This window comes from Lagenorhynchus albirostris, chromosome 11 (assembly GCF_949774975.1).
Source record: "Lagenorhynchus albirostris chromosome 11, mLagAlb1.1, whole genome shotgun sequence".
In the NCBI taxonomy this organism is placed as follows: domain Eukaryota; kingdom Metazoa; phylum Chordata; class Mammalia; order Artiodactyla; family Delphinidae; genus Lagenorhynchus; species Lagenorhynchus albirostris.
In genome coordinates, this window is record NC_083105.1 from 61,993,612 (window position 1) to 62,007,369 (window position 13,758).

The 13,758-nt window shown below is 44.3% G+C and overlaps 1 protein-coding gene and 1 pseudogene across 2 annotated transcripts in view; both read left to right on the forward strand.

Moving 5' to 3' along the window:
- The first annotated feature begins 391 nt into the window (after positions 1-391).
- The window catches only part of BIN2 (bridging integrator 2), a 33,146-nt gene continuing 19,779 nt past the window's right edge, over positions 392-13,758 (forward strand). For both annotated transcript variants that reach the window (XM_060164903.1, XM_060164904.1), the window contains exons 1-2: positions 392-472; positions 7,463-7,543. In XM_060164903.1, the coding sequence (XP_060020886.1) occupies positions 392-472; positions 7,463-7,543 (162 nt within the window). The remainder of the gene's footprint in view (positions 473-7,462; positions 7,544-13,758) is intronic.
- Positions 8,336-8,989, forward strand: LOC132529204 (protein DBF4 homolog A-like; annotated as a pseudogene).

Sequence of the window (13,758 nt, forward strand, 5' to 3'; positions counted from 1 at the left end):
GGAGCACCGCCTGAGGGCAGGCCCGCCTTTCCCGCCTCCTGGGAACAGGCGCAGGCCCAGCCCCCGCCTGAGCCCCACAGGTGCCCCATTGGCCCCTCCCCGGGCCGCACCCGGGAGCCGGATGGGCTTCGGGGGAGGGCCCCGGGGCGCCACCGGCTGGGCCTCGAGTGGGCCTTGCAAGGGTCTCCGTGAGGGCTGGGCGCCCTGGGCCTCAGGCAGCCTCGGGCAGCCCAGGGTGAGCCCGGGTCGGCGGCGGGGCGGGGTGTGCGCCGCGAGGCCCGCCCGCCCGACCGGATGCGAGGCATGCCGGGAACCTCGCTTCCTCCTCAGGGGCCCAGAGAAAACCACAGGGCTCCGGGCCAGGGCCTGCTGCCCCTGGGGAGCTGGCAGGATGGCCGAGGGCAGGGCGAGCGGCGCCGCCGGCCTCTTCGCCAAGCAGGTGCAGAAGAAGTTCAGCAGGGCCCAGGAGAAGGTAGGCAGCCGGGAGCCGAGGCCGAGGCTCCACGGGGCGACCAGGGCGTGCAGGGCGCTCGGGGCCGGGAGGCTGGGCCGCCCTCAGGGGTATCCGATTGACCTCGGGAAACGCGAACGGGGACTGGGTTTCCATTGAAACAGGCAGATTTGAGAGAAAGCAGAGCCTTGCCTGGTCTTGGGCAGGGATGGGGGAAGCTGGGAGACGCTTCCCACGGCCTCTCTCAGGAACCTTAAACAACGCCCAAGCTGACCCAGAAAAGGGGAAAGAAAGGAACTAACGTTGGTGACTGCTGTGTAGCAAATTTTGGCCTCGCAACCCAGCGAAGGTGGTATTTTTTACAGATGATGAAATTGAAGGTTCAAAGAGGGTCATTTCCCAGAGTCATAAGACAGTACTGACCAGCTGGCCTGCCAGCGAGCATCACCCGTTAGCTGGGACCGGGAGTCCAGGAGGACTAGAGGAATTCTGCCCGATTCCCTCTGTACCTGACCCGGCCTGGCCGCGGGGTGTTGCTTAAGCTGATGCAAGCAGAAGCCCGTATCTGCTTCCTGGGCCTCGCTTTGGCGTTGGAGAGTACCCTGTTCAGGGTGGGGAAAGAGCACTTCTTTTTGCATTGTATCCTCGGGTAGCGGTGGGTGGCCCTGCTCCATCTAGGTAGGCTGTCTGTACGTCCGTCTATAACTTGCCCACCTACAGAGACGGTGTGGACGCTGCTCCACACACTTCAGTGGCATTACTGTTTCTACCCGTTCAGAGTATTTTCTTTGCTTCTCACCTGAACCCCTGCTCTCCACCCACCAACACTCTGGTAGGTGAGATGGTATGGGTAAATGAATAGGCTAGAAGAAAAACCGGAGGGAGAGAGTGATAAGGACCTGGGAGAGAATTTTGGTTTTCTAAGACTTTGTGGTCTTAGAAGCATTTGAATGAACACCATATGCTTAAGAATTTAAATATTTGTATCATCTTCCAAAAGCGGAGCACTAGCTTGAGTGCTGGGAAGGATTAAAGGCAGCCAGCTCTCCCAAGTGGGATTATCAACAGAGAATTGATGGAATATAGATGTAGTGCCTATGTTTAAGAGACTCACAGTGGAAGGGTAGGGGGAATGTGTGTGTTTTTTCCCCCGGTCTTTGTCTGAGGAAGCTGGGGTCATGTGAAAGAGCAGAGGAAAAGGAAAAGATTTTTGTGTGGCTAGACTTTGTTACTTTACCCTAACTTCACCTTGATCATGGTTTCAGTCTCTCCAAAGGCTGTCTAGTTACAAATCTGATAGTGATCAGAGCCTGTGGGAAGGTGTAGTTAGAAGTGGTTTGTGGAGGAAAAGGAGGTACTAGAGAAGAGAAGGCCAGCTACTAGAGAAGAGAAGGCCAGCTACTCTATGGGTTGGAAAAACAAAAAGAAATCGCCGAAGACCAAAAACTCGTGGATAATAGTTATATTTAAAAGACACAGCAATTGATTTTACCTCACGCTTTCACCTGTCCTCATCTAGCCTATCAACACTACGCCCTTGCTTTAAGATTTCTTTCCTTTTTTAGCATGGGCTCCGAAGCCTCAGGTAAATAACATCCCTGCTCTGAGCTTCAGATTCTGCCTCTGTAAAATGAGAATTGATGTTCAGTGATTTGGAAACTCAGTTTGGTGAGGACACCAAAGTGAGAAGGGGAGAGGGCGCCTCAAACCTCAGAGTCAAGTATTTCCCAAAAAGAGAACCAGCTGCCCAGTACACCCTGTTCTTTCTTCCTAGTCTGAACCCTGAGAAGGCAGAGAGAGGAGCAAACTCAAATCTGCCCTGAGGAACTCCCAGGTTGTTGCAGAAAACAAAGAGATACTCTGAACCCAGACTTAGACACAAAGGCAGACATTGAACTTCGAGCTATACCGCGGGCACCCTAGGGGTAGTGGATGTTGCCTGGATAGAATGGGAATGGCCTAGGTTTGGGAGAAAGAGCTCAGCTCAGCCTGCCAGAGTTTTTGAGTCTTGGGAAGTTATTGAAGGCAAGATAAAGAGGGAGAATGTTATCATCAAAAGAAAGGACTCACTGGGACACTGCAGTTTTACTATAGGCAGTTGACTGTAATCATCTGAGTAATATGTAACAACTAATGTGTCAAATATCAAGTGCCTGCTATGCACAAAGCACAGGGATATAAGAAGGATGTGATATCTCCCTTTATGGAGCCCACATTCTTGTGATATGATCTCACTTCATCTTTTCAACTCTTTAAGCATGCTATTAGTATCCCCACTTTAGAAATGAGGAAATGAGTCTCAAAAGAGATTGGCAAGTGGCAGAATTATCACTGAAACTCAGGTGTCCTGCCTTAGGATCCCAATCGCAGGCTGCTCTCTTTACAAGTTTCCTGAAAAACCACTCTAACATCTGTGTCTCCCCACTTCCTCCTGTGCCTGCCCACTTCCTGCTGATCTCGAAGGAGCAAACCTAGGAGTGAAGGTCTGGGGACTGTTAAACACAATGGAGATGAAGCATTCTTGTTTTATTTTCCAGTTCCTACTCAGACTCAACAGGAGTCTGGCTTTATTGTGTTTTTACAGTATGATACATCTTCACGTTTCAAACTAATACTTTCACCATCTGTTTGTGATTTCTCTGTGGCAGACTTCTCAGATCTCCCCCAAGAAAGGGCATTCATTGTTTACCACTCCTTTGTTGGTCTTTTCATCTGTTGACTTTTACTCAGCTTGTATCCCAGAGGGTTCAATCAGCAATATTTACAGAAAAACTCCTCTGTCCGAGATACTGGGCTGGACCCCGGGAGGGAATTTAGAGATAAGCAAGAGGCATTCTTGCCTGCTAGAAGCTTACAGTCTAGTTGGGGTTTTCTTTGTTGTTGTTTGTTTAAAGTAAAATAAGTGACCTGAGAGATCTGCTTGTCCGTGGGAAATTGAGAGGGCAGAAGAATTGAGAATAGAGGGAGGTTTTGTAGTGAAGGCTGAATTTGAGATAGGAATTATGGCTGATTAGTAGTTCCTCAGGCAAGTGGTGAGAGAGCAGTCCAGCTGGGGAATGCCAGCATGAGCAAGGCGTGGAATCTGGAAATCCTTTTAGGCGGAATAGGGAAAAATGCAGCTGAGCTGGAGCTCGGGGAGTGGTGGGAGAAAAGGCTGGAAAATATATTAGGGCCATATTAAGGAGAGCCTACTTTAGAATATATCTTGAAAATAAGGGTTTTTTACATAACTACAGTATTATCACATCTAAGAAAAAATTTTCTAACAAAATTCCATAATGTCTAATATCCAACCCCTCTTCAAATTACTCCAATTGACAGAATTAACTAAAATATAAAACATGTCTGCAGTGATTTCTTTTTTAAGCTCTATACTTCCACCCCAACCTACACAAAAATTAAAATAGGTCAATGAACACTGGAATATTCTTCACCTGTTTCACCAAGTGTTAACATTTTGCCACATTTACTTTCTCTCTTGTCCCTGCTCTTTCTCTTTAAATAATCTGTATTCTAACTTCTCATCTGCTAGGCCAGGCAAACTGGGGTGAAATTCTCAGTGCAGGACTTTAAGGATTGGCATTATATGAGCTTTCATTAGTAAATAATCCAAAGGTAGAATTATTAAGTCTTTCAACAGACATCTGTAGAGCATTCCTACATCCTCCTTCCTCAAGGAACTCTAGTTGAGGAGGAACATCTACAACATAGTGTAGGTCCCCTGACACATGGCCCTCTTGCTTAAGGCAACAAATACTTTGGGCCCAGGGCATTGGGTTATGTTTTCAGGGTGATCATACTCATCTTTTCAGTTTCAGAGTTGAAGGTGGGAGTGTTCCCTCAACACACACACTCCCACACCCTCCAAGCCTTTTTGCCTTGAGCCTTTTGGGGTTTGGGGATATTGGTCTGCTCCAGGGTGTGCCACATTGACTCTAGACTGAATTGACACCTCTCTCCTTTCAGCACCCCCAGCAGAAGAACCAAGCCCCAGTCAAAGGAAGGGAGGGGTGGCAGGAAGGAAGTGAGAGCTGCCATTACCACTAAACAAGGTGGTGTTGCAACTTTCTGGTAGAGGACAGTGTTTGGTTGGGGGCAGAGGGTGGAGCCTGGGAAGATGAGCGACTCTGCACACCTAGGGCCGGCTGTCAAGTGAGGTGGAGTAGAGAGACACAGACAAACACATATGGCTAAACTGAAAAGGAAATAAAGACAGGTATTTATAGGGAAGGGAGTGGAACTAGACACAATGATAATATTTGTATTAAGTGCTCACCATAGGGCAGCACTGTGAAAGCAATTTATGTGTATAATATCATTTAATTCTCCCAACAACTCCAGGAGATATTATTATCTTAGTGGGGGAAAGGGAGTTCTGTAAACTGAGGCTCTAGAGTTGAAGTGATTTGCCCAAAGGCTTATAGCCAGTAAGTGGAAAAGCCATATATCTGTCTCACTCCAGCAACCTTGAGCTTAACCACCATAGAGAGAGCTCCAGAAGTGAGAGATGTTAGCTCCAGGATTAAGAATGGAGACACCTTAGTCAGAATCTACATAGAGCTGGTCTCACGCCCAAGACCTGGGCGCTCTTCCATAAGATTCAGAGTCCTTGGCAATGAGACTCCAATCTCCCTTTCTAGTTTCCTTACCCATCACTCCCCATAACACGCCCTAAACCAGTCACGCTGAACCATCTCATGAAACTGCCATGAATTTGCATACTCCTGTGACTTTGCTGATGTTATCTTTGCCTGAAATCCTCTTTCTATCCTCACCCTTTTTACTTTATTTCAGTCTAGCAAAATCTTTTTTTTTTAATATTTATTTATTTATTTGGTTGCACCAGCTCTTAGTTGCAGCAGACGGGCTCATTGGTTGCGGCTTGCCTGCTCCTTAGTTGCAGCATTGCAGGCCCCTTAGTTGTGGCACACAGGTTCCTTAGTTGTGGCATGCAAACTCTTAGTTGCGGCATGCATGTGGGATCTAGTTCCCTGAACAGGGATCGAACCCTGGCCCCCTGCATTGGGAGCGCAGTCTTATCCACTGCACCACCGGGTAAGTCCCTAGCAAAATCTTAATTCAAGGCCCAGTCCATTGGTTCCCTCCTGTATCAGTCTCACTCTCCTTCCTGTTGTAAGTATTAAGTATCTATTTGCTGGATACTGAGAAATACAGATAAAGCAAGTGCCCAATCCTCAAGGAGCTCACAGTTTAGAAGGAGACATAGATAAATGCAAATAATAAAATAGTAATAGGGGAATTTCTGGTGGTCCAGTGGTTAGGACTCAGCGCTTTCACTGTTGGGGCCCGAGTTCAGTCCCTGGTTGGGGAACTAAAATACACAGCAAGCAGTGCAACATGGCCAAAAGAAACAAAAAAACAAAAACAAAAACCAGTAACAAAAGTGTGTACAGGTACAGAAGTTGTAACTGCTTAGGAGGGAGCCATTTAGCTTGATTAATGGGATAAAGTAGATGTGATTAAGTGTCACAAAGGATATAGAGTATGAATTAGGTCTTTTTAGATAGTTGGCTGACGATACGGTGAGGAAGAGCATTCTGGAAAGAGGGCATTGGGTTATGGGTTTATTTAATATAATACTCTCCCCCATGCTGAAAACCACTGTAAATAACAGCATTTACAGCAAGCAACAGTATGGCTTATTAGAAAACTAAAGAAGTGTGAGAGAGAGAGACTGGTAGGAAGAAGGAATGCTGAGAGCTGAGGCTCAATGAAGGGTCAGATCATTGAGACCCATATGTATGCTAGAGTTAGAACTATAACTTGTAGATACTTTTTTTTGGCTGCGTTGAGTCTTCGTTGCTACGCATGGGCTTTCCCTGTTGCGGCGAGCGGGGGCTACTCTTCATCGCAGCGTGCAGAATTCTCATTGCGGTGGCTTCTCTTGTTGCGGAGCATGGGCTCTAGGGCGCGCGGGCTTTAGTTGCTCTGCGACATGTGGGATCTTCCCGGACCAGGGATCAAACCCGTGTCCCCTGCGTTGGCAGGTGGATTCTTAACCCCTGTGCCACCAGGGAAGTCCCATATTGGGCATTTAATAAAAATCTGTTGAGCAGATGAATGGAGAATCATCAGAAGGCTTTAAGCAGCAGCGTGATAGACCAGGCCAGGTGGAAAACAGTGAAGGCCTGGACTAAAGCTGTGGCAGTGAGACGGGAAATCATGGGATGGTTTCCAGATGGTGAGGGATTCCATGAAGGAAGTGAGAGAAGTAGTTGAGGGCAGCTCCTGATTCTGACTTGGGTCTGGGGGATGGTGGTGCCTCCTTCCAAAATGGGGTTACAGATACAAGAGTCAGGGTCTTCCTTGTTAGAAGTGAGTGTCCCCTATGAGAACAGGAGCTGTGCCTTTCTCATTTCCATGTCCTTTGCATGAGCACTCAGATCAGTATGATGGTTGGCTCTCCCGGTCCCAGGGGAGAGGAGATCAATATGGACAGCCTTCACTTCTAGCTGAGTTTCAAATGCATTATATCAGGGCTTCTCAAAGTTTTCCACAAGGGCCTTCAGAAGAAGAGAGTCTCCTGCTCGCCTCTCTGACCTCATCTATCTAAAGGAATCTGCTGCTATGGCTGGAAGAGGGTCTCTCAAGTAAAAAAATGTCTTCAAGCCTCATGTTTTATCTTTAAAAGCCATGCACATTTTACATTCTTCTAATTAATTCTTGTTTTAATATAATACTCTCCCCCATGCCGAAAACCACTGTAAATAACAATTTCATTCCAGGAACATATACCTTATTTATTCTGGTCTTTATATATACACCCCCTAGTACACTGCTGCATATCCCCAGGAGTACCCCAATTTGAGAAGAACCATAAAACATGATTGATTTTTCAGCAACATGCTATATTTCTAATTCTGTTGGGCTGATATGAGTACCTCCCTTAAGTTGCACCTGAGACTCTGAGAGAAGCCAGGGTCAAATGAGGCCAACAGTTAAGAGAGACTTGAGTATAACAGTGTGGACCTCTCTGATTTATATCCCCAGGTACTGCAGAAGTTGGGGAAAACTGTGGAAACCAAAGATGAACGGTTTGAACAAAATGCCAATAACTTCTACCAACAACAGGTAATCTGGAGGGTGGGAAAGGGAAGCTTGGAGGAAGAAAGAAGATATGAGGGCCGATTGGCAGAAGAACAGCAGGTTCTGCAAATCAGCAAGCATCCCTAGTAACCCATCCTCCCCCCAGGAGTAAGGGCCACAGGGTGACCTGCTGCTTATCCTTCTCCTGGGAACCACAGAAAATTACCTTTCCTGTTCCTGCTCACTCTGGGTTTAGGGGGACAGACGAGTGTTCTTCTTTTCTCTTGGTGGTTCCCCCAGGGTACAGTGACATCACCAGGTCCTTAGACAAAATCAAAACAAGTCCCTGTCACCTTAGTTTCTGGCTTACTGTCTTCCCTAGGCTGCCTCTCTCCCACCCTAAGGGTCTTCTCATCTCAGTGGCCCCATGTTTTGTTGCCTCTTTGTCCACTGCATCTACCTCACCAAAGCCATTTATTCTAAAACAATATCTCCATCTTTTACCTGTCATTCTCACCCAAACCTCCTGTTCTCACTGTTCCTTCTGTCTTCACTGGACGTTATGGGTAATTTTATGTAGAAAACTTACTTTAAGAAGTGGATAACAGGTCACTGCAGCCAACTCTGAAAATTCTATAGTACACATGCAATTGGAACAAGAACAAATATATAACTCATATATAGTAACATTAAAAAAAAAAGAAGTGGACAACAGTTGGTGGCCTGCAAAAGGGGAGAGGCAGCTGGCCAGTCAGCGGGCCTTGGAGAGCCGTGTTTCCAGAGCTGCTGGACGTGACACCCTCTCCAGACCCAGCATATGAATGCCAGGTGGCTGCCATGAACTACGGAGCCATGAGGATCTACAGCAAAGGACATTTCCAGGGTGGAGTTCATGTCAAAAATGAAAAAAATAGCCATCTTTAAACTCTGAAAACTGATAACAAACCAGAAAAATCCAAAAGTAAGCCACTTTGGGGAAAAGTATTTTACATTGACTTACCTTCTGTCACTGTATCTGAAAAACTGCCAAAGGACATTAAGGATCTGGGACGGCGAGTTCAAGAATTTCTCAGTAAAGATATCAGTTATCTTATTTCAAATAAAAAGGACAAATTTCTCGTGTACCAAGCCCTGAATTTGCGTATAGTGCAGAAACCACTTCACCTTATTCTAGCCATGATGGAAGTTCATTTGAGTCTCCAGATTCAGTGTGTTTGATCAGAGGAAAATTAGTGGTCGAAAAAGCTAGAAATGACCATGATTTTTTTCCTTCAAATAGTATATTATCAAATGCCTTGTCATGGGGAGTAAAAATTCTTCATATTGATGACATTAGATGCTACATTGAATAAAAGAAAGTATTTACTCAAGAAATCAAGCACTTCTGTAAACGATGTGGGGAAAAGAATAGGTATTGGTCCACAAAAAGCAAGAACAAGTAGACTCAAAAAGCCTTTTGTAAAGGTAGAAGATATGAGCCACATATTCTAAGTGAGCAGCACAGAAACTTTGCACAGAGTAATCACTATCAAGTTGTTGATGGTATTGTATCTAAGTTAGTTTTTGATTTTGTGGAATATGAAAGGGACATGCCTGAAAGAATAAAATACAGTATTAGATCCATTTCTCCTATTACTGCAACTGTCCTGAAAAAGCCTGAATATAAAGAAAAGCTAGAATCGCAACATACATCTCAGACTTCAGGGAAAATAACGTACAAGTGATTGAGCAGAGTTTCCTGTATAAAGAAACCCAGGAACCCGAACAAAATGTGTTTATTTCAGAACATATTCCCTACTTTTGCAGTGAATTGAGAGGGCTTGATGAGACAACATCTAATAAATGTTCCATTTTAAATCCAGCCGAAAATGACATAAAAGAAAATTTTACACATCTACCTCCACATAAAAATGAGCAGGAATGCATTCCTGACATTTCTGAACAGAAATTAATTATACATGAAAATGACTTAGAAGTAAGGGTAGATCACTATCCATGTCGGCCACAGACATGTATATACATTTCTAATTTCAATATGGATAAGAGCATCTCAACCAAAACGAAAGTCAGATGCTGTGCATTTCCCAGCACAGGATCTGAAGGAAAAGGACCTTCATTCAGTATTTGGTCATGATTCTAGTCTGTTAGCAATAAACAGTTTACAGGAACATCTAACAATTCAGGCAAAGACTCCATTCCAGAGTCCTCCTAGGAACCTAGTGAATGTGACATCAAGAATACAGGTAGTTTACCTTCTGGTAAAATCCACTGGAGAGTGAAAATATTATAAGGAAGAAAAATAAAATCTGGAACCAAATGTGGAGTTTGATAAGAAGAGAACTGAACTTCTTACTATGGAAGAAGAAAACAATCTGTAGTTCACCACTACAATCTCTACTGAACTTATTTCAGACTAGTGAAGTCAGAATTTTTAGATTTCACAGGCTATGCTGAAAACAGTGGTATATGTGATATTTTAGATACTTGGGAAGAGGGAAATTCAAATAATCTGTTGTCAATGTTTTTCTCTTCCCTTTCAACCTGTATATTTACTGGCTTTTGACTTAAAATAAATAGCTTTCAGAAGTGATGAAGATCATATTCTTGAAATTTTTAAAATTTGTATAAAAATTCTTTTTTTTTTTGCCAAGTTTGTTTACAGAACCAAATGTAAATATTAACAATAAAGGTGATGTTTACATTTTTCTGCAGAATTCATTACCTGTTACAGAAAAATTATAGAATAAACTTGTGGCTCATTTTTTAAAAAGGGGGGCAAAGAAGTGGATTACAGAGGTTTAGGATATTGACTTTCCACCTCTGTGTGCCAGGCATCCCATTTATCTCATTTAATTCTGCATGAGTCCTGGAAATTGGATCCCCTCTTTATAATAGAAGGGAGTTAGTTATTAACTTAAATGAATATCCAGTTGCAACGCAACTCTGACACTAAATACCCAGAGTTAGTTCAAATTTCACAGGTTGAGGGCATAGTCCGCCACTAGACTACCTCACTTCAGACACCATCTGTAAACCTCCAAAGTTCCCAGGCCACCTGCGCTTTTGACAAACTGGCTACAAATGTGGGGGTTCCTACAGACCACTCATCTTCCGTAATTCACTAGAATGACTCTCAGAACTCAGCAAAGTGCTCTACTTAATCACAGTTTTATTATAAAGGGTACAAATCAGGACCAGCCAAATGAAGAGACACGCAAGGGGAGGTCTGGGAGGATCCCAACCATGAAGCTTCTGTGTTCTCAAGACACGTCACCTTCCCAGCACGTTGATGTAGGATTACCAATCAGGGAAGCTCACCTGAACTTCAGGTGTCTAGAGTTTTTATTGTGATTTCATTACATAGTGAATCATTCATAGGCCGTGTGATTGAACTTAATCTCTAACTTCCCTCCTTTCTGGAGGTCATACTGATATCACCTGTATGAAAGCCCCAACCCTCTAATCACTTGCTTCACCTTTCCCACCTGACCAGCCACCATTCCTGAGTCATTTGTTTAGCATAGACACAGGTATGATCTGAGAGGCCCACCATGAATAACAAAATGCCAAGGATTTATAAGTTACTTCTCAGAAACCAGGGCCAAAGACCAGTCAGATTCTTTACGGTATGATGTAAGAATTATATGGAAAATAATTCTTTAAAATTATATTAGGGACTTCCCTGGTGGTGCAGTGGTTAAGAATCCACCTGCTGATGTGGGGGACATGGGTTCGAGCCCTGGTCCGGGAAGATCCCACATGCTGCGGAGCAGCTAAGCCCATGTGCCACAACCACCGAGGCTGCTTTCTAGAGCCCGCGAGCCACAACTACTGAGCCCGTGTGCCACAGCAACTGAGCCCGCATGCTGCAACTGCTGAAGCCTGTGCGCCTAGGGTCCATGTTTTGCAATAAGAGAAGACACTGCATTGAGAAGCCCGTGCATGCAACAAAGAGTAGCCCCTGCTCGCCACAACTAGAGAAAGCCCGTGTGCAGCAACGAAGACCCAATGCAGCCAAAAAATAAATAAATTTATTTTTAAAAAATTATATTAAAAGGATATTAGCTATAATCTAATTCAGTAGTTGACTGTATCAGGATCATTTGAGAAATAATGCAACATCTCTGGTAGTAGGGCTTGGGAATCTATATCTTAAACTTGTTTTAATGGAAGATTTCAAATGTGTATACTAAGATAGAAAAACCTGTATAATGAATCCACAGGTACCCATTACCCAACTTCAATAATTTATCAACTCTTGGGAATCTTGTTTCATCTATGTCTCTACCCACTTTCCCCATCCTTGATCATTATGAAGCAGATTCTAGGTATCATTTTATCTATAAAAATTTCATTATCAGTCTCTAAAGATAAGGACTTAAACTATAACCACAAAATCATTATCACACCTAAAAATATTTTTCTATGAAACATTTAATCATTACAACAAATCAGAAGGTATATCAAGAGGGAATTCCCTGGTGATCTAGTGGTTAGGATGCTGTGCTCTCACAGCCCAGGGCCTGGGTTCAGTCCCTGGTTGGGGAACTAAAATCCCACAAGCCGCATGGCCAAAAACAAAAAAAAGTATATCAAGAAAAAAGTGAATTAAAAATAATGATTTCACACCTCCCATGCTACAACTACTGTTGTTTTTTTATGCTTACAATTACTTTGCTATGTATGTGTATGATCTCTAAATATATCCACAACAAATAAATAGGTTTACAAGTGAGACTGTTCCATTCTTATGGTTTTGTAACTTGACTTTTTTTTTTTTTTTTTTTTTTTTTGGTGGTACCTGGGCCTCTCACTGTTGTGGCCTCTCCTGTTGTGGAGCACAGGCTCCGCGGCCATGGCTCACGGGCCCAGCCGCTCCGTGGCGTGTGGGATCTTCCCAGACCAGGGCACGAACCTGTGTCCCCTGCATCGGCAGGCAGACTCTCAACTTCTGCGCCACCAGGGAAGGCCTGTAACTTGACGTTTTTACTTAATTTAATACAAATATCTTTTCAGATATTTCAGATTAAATATCCAGCTAAAACATAAATTTTAGTAATATCTTAAAAATCAGCAATAAAATTTTAATATCATAAAATATTCAGTGTTCACACTCCTCTAATTGTGTCATTTTTTTAACAATTTGTTTAAATCAGCAATCTGTTGCCATGTTTAATAAATCTCTTCATCTGTAGGTTTCTAATCCCTCCTTTTTGCAGTTTATTTATTGATGTTACTGGGCTGTTTTCCTGCAGTTTCCTGCAGTCTCTAAATTTTGCTGGTTGCATCTCCATGGTATTGTTTAACATGTTACTGTGTCTCGTATTTTCTGTAAATTAACAGATTTAGAGGCTTGATGAGATTCAGATTTTTGTTTTTGCTTGTTTTGGAGGCAAGAATACTTGTTATTATAGGTATTATAGTCTTCCATCTGGAGGCACATAATATCTGGTCATCTCCTTTTTTGTGTGGTATTAACCATAGGTGATCATTAACCAGAGAATCTGTGTTTTACATTAAGCTTTCTATGTTTATTATGTAGCAGCTAGTCTGAGAACAGCATTTGGCAACAACCGCTGATCTAGTCTAACTCCATCAAAGGGAAATAGGATCTGATTGAGAGGGAAGTAATATAATCAAGGTAATATACCATAAGAGTTGCAGAGCTAGGATTCTAACTTAAACCCTGTGCTTTTTCCCCTCTACCTCACAAGGAGGCCACCCTGGGCCTCTTCACAACTCCAGTTACTGTTCTACTTCCAACTCCAGGATAGGAATCAGTAAGTTGACACCTGCTTTGAAAGGTTTCTGACGCTTGGCCCATTCTGTCCCTCAGTCCTTTCTCTACCTTATAGGATAGACCTACAACGGCAGATGTGTGGGTAGAAAGGGTAGGAGATGAAGGAAGGGCCATCAAGAAGAGGGGATTCCCTGGTGGCGCAGTGGTTGAGAGTCCGCCTGCCGATGCAGGGGACGCAGGTTCGTGCCCTGGTCCAGGAAGATCCCACATGCCGCGGAGCGGCTGGGCCCGTGAGCCGTGGCCGCTGGGCCTGCGCGTCCAGAGCCTGTGCTCCGCGGTGGGAGAGGCCACAGCAGTGGGAGGCCCGTGTACCGCAAAAAAAAAAAAAAAAAAGAATCCGCCTGCCAATGCAGGGGACATGGGTTCGAGCCCTGGTCCGGGAAGATCCCTCATGCCTTGGAGCCACTAAGCCTGTGCTCCACAACTACTGAGCCCGTGTGCCGCAACTACTGGAGCCCAC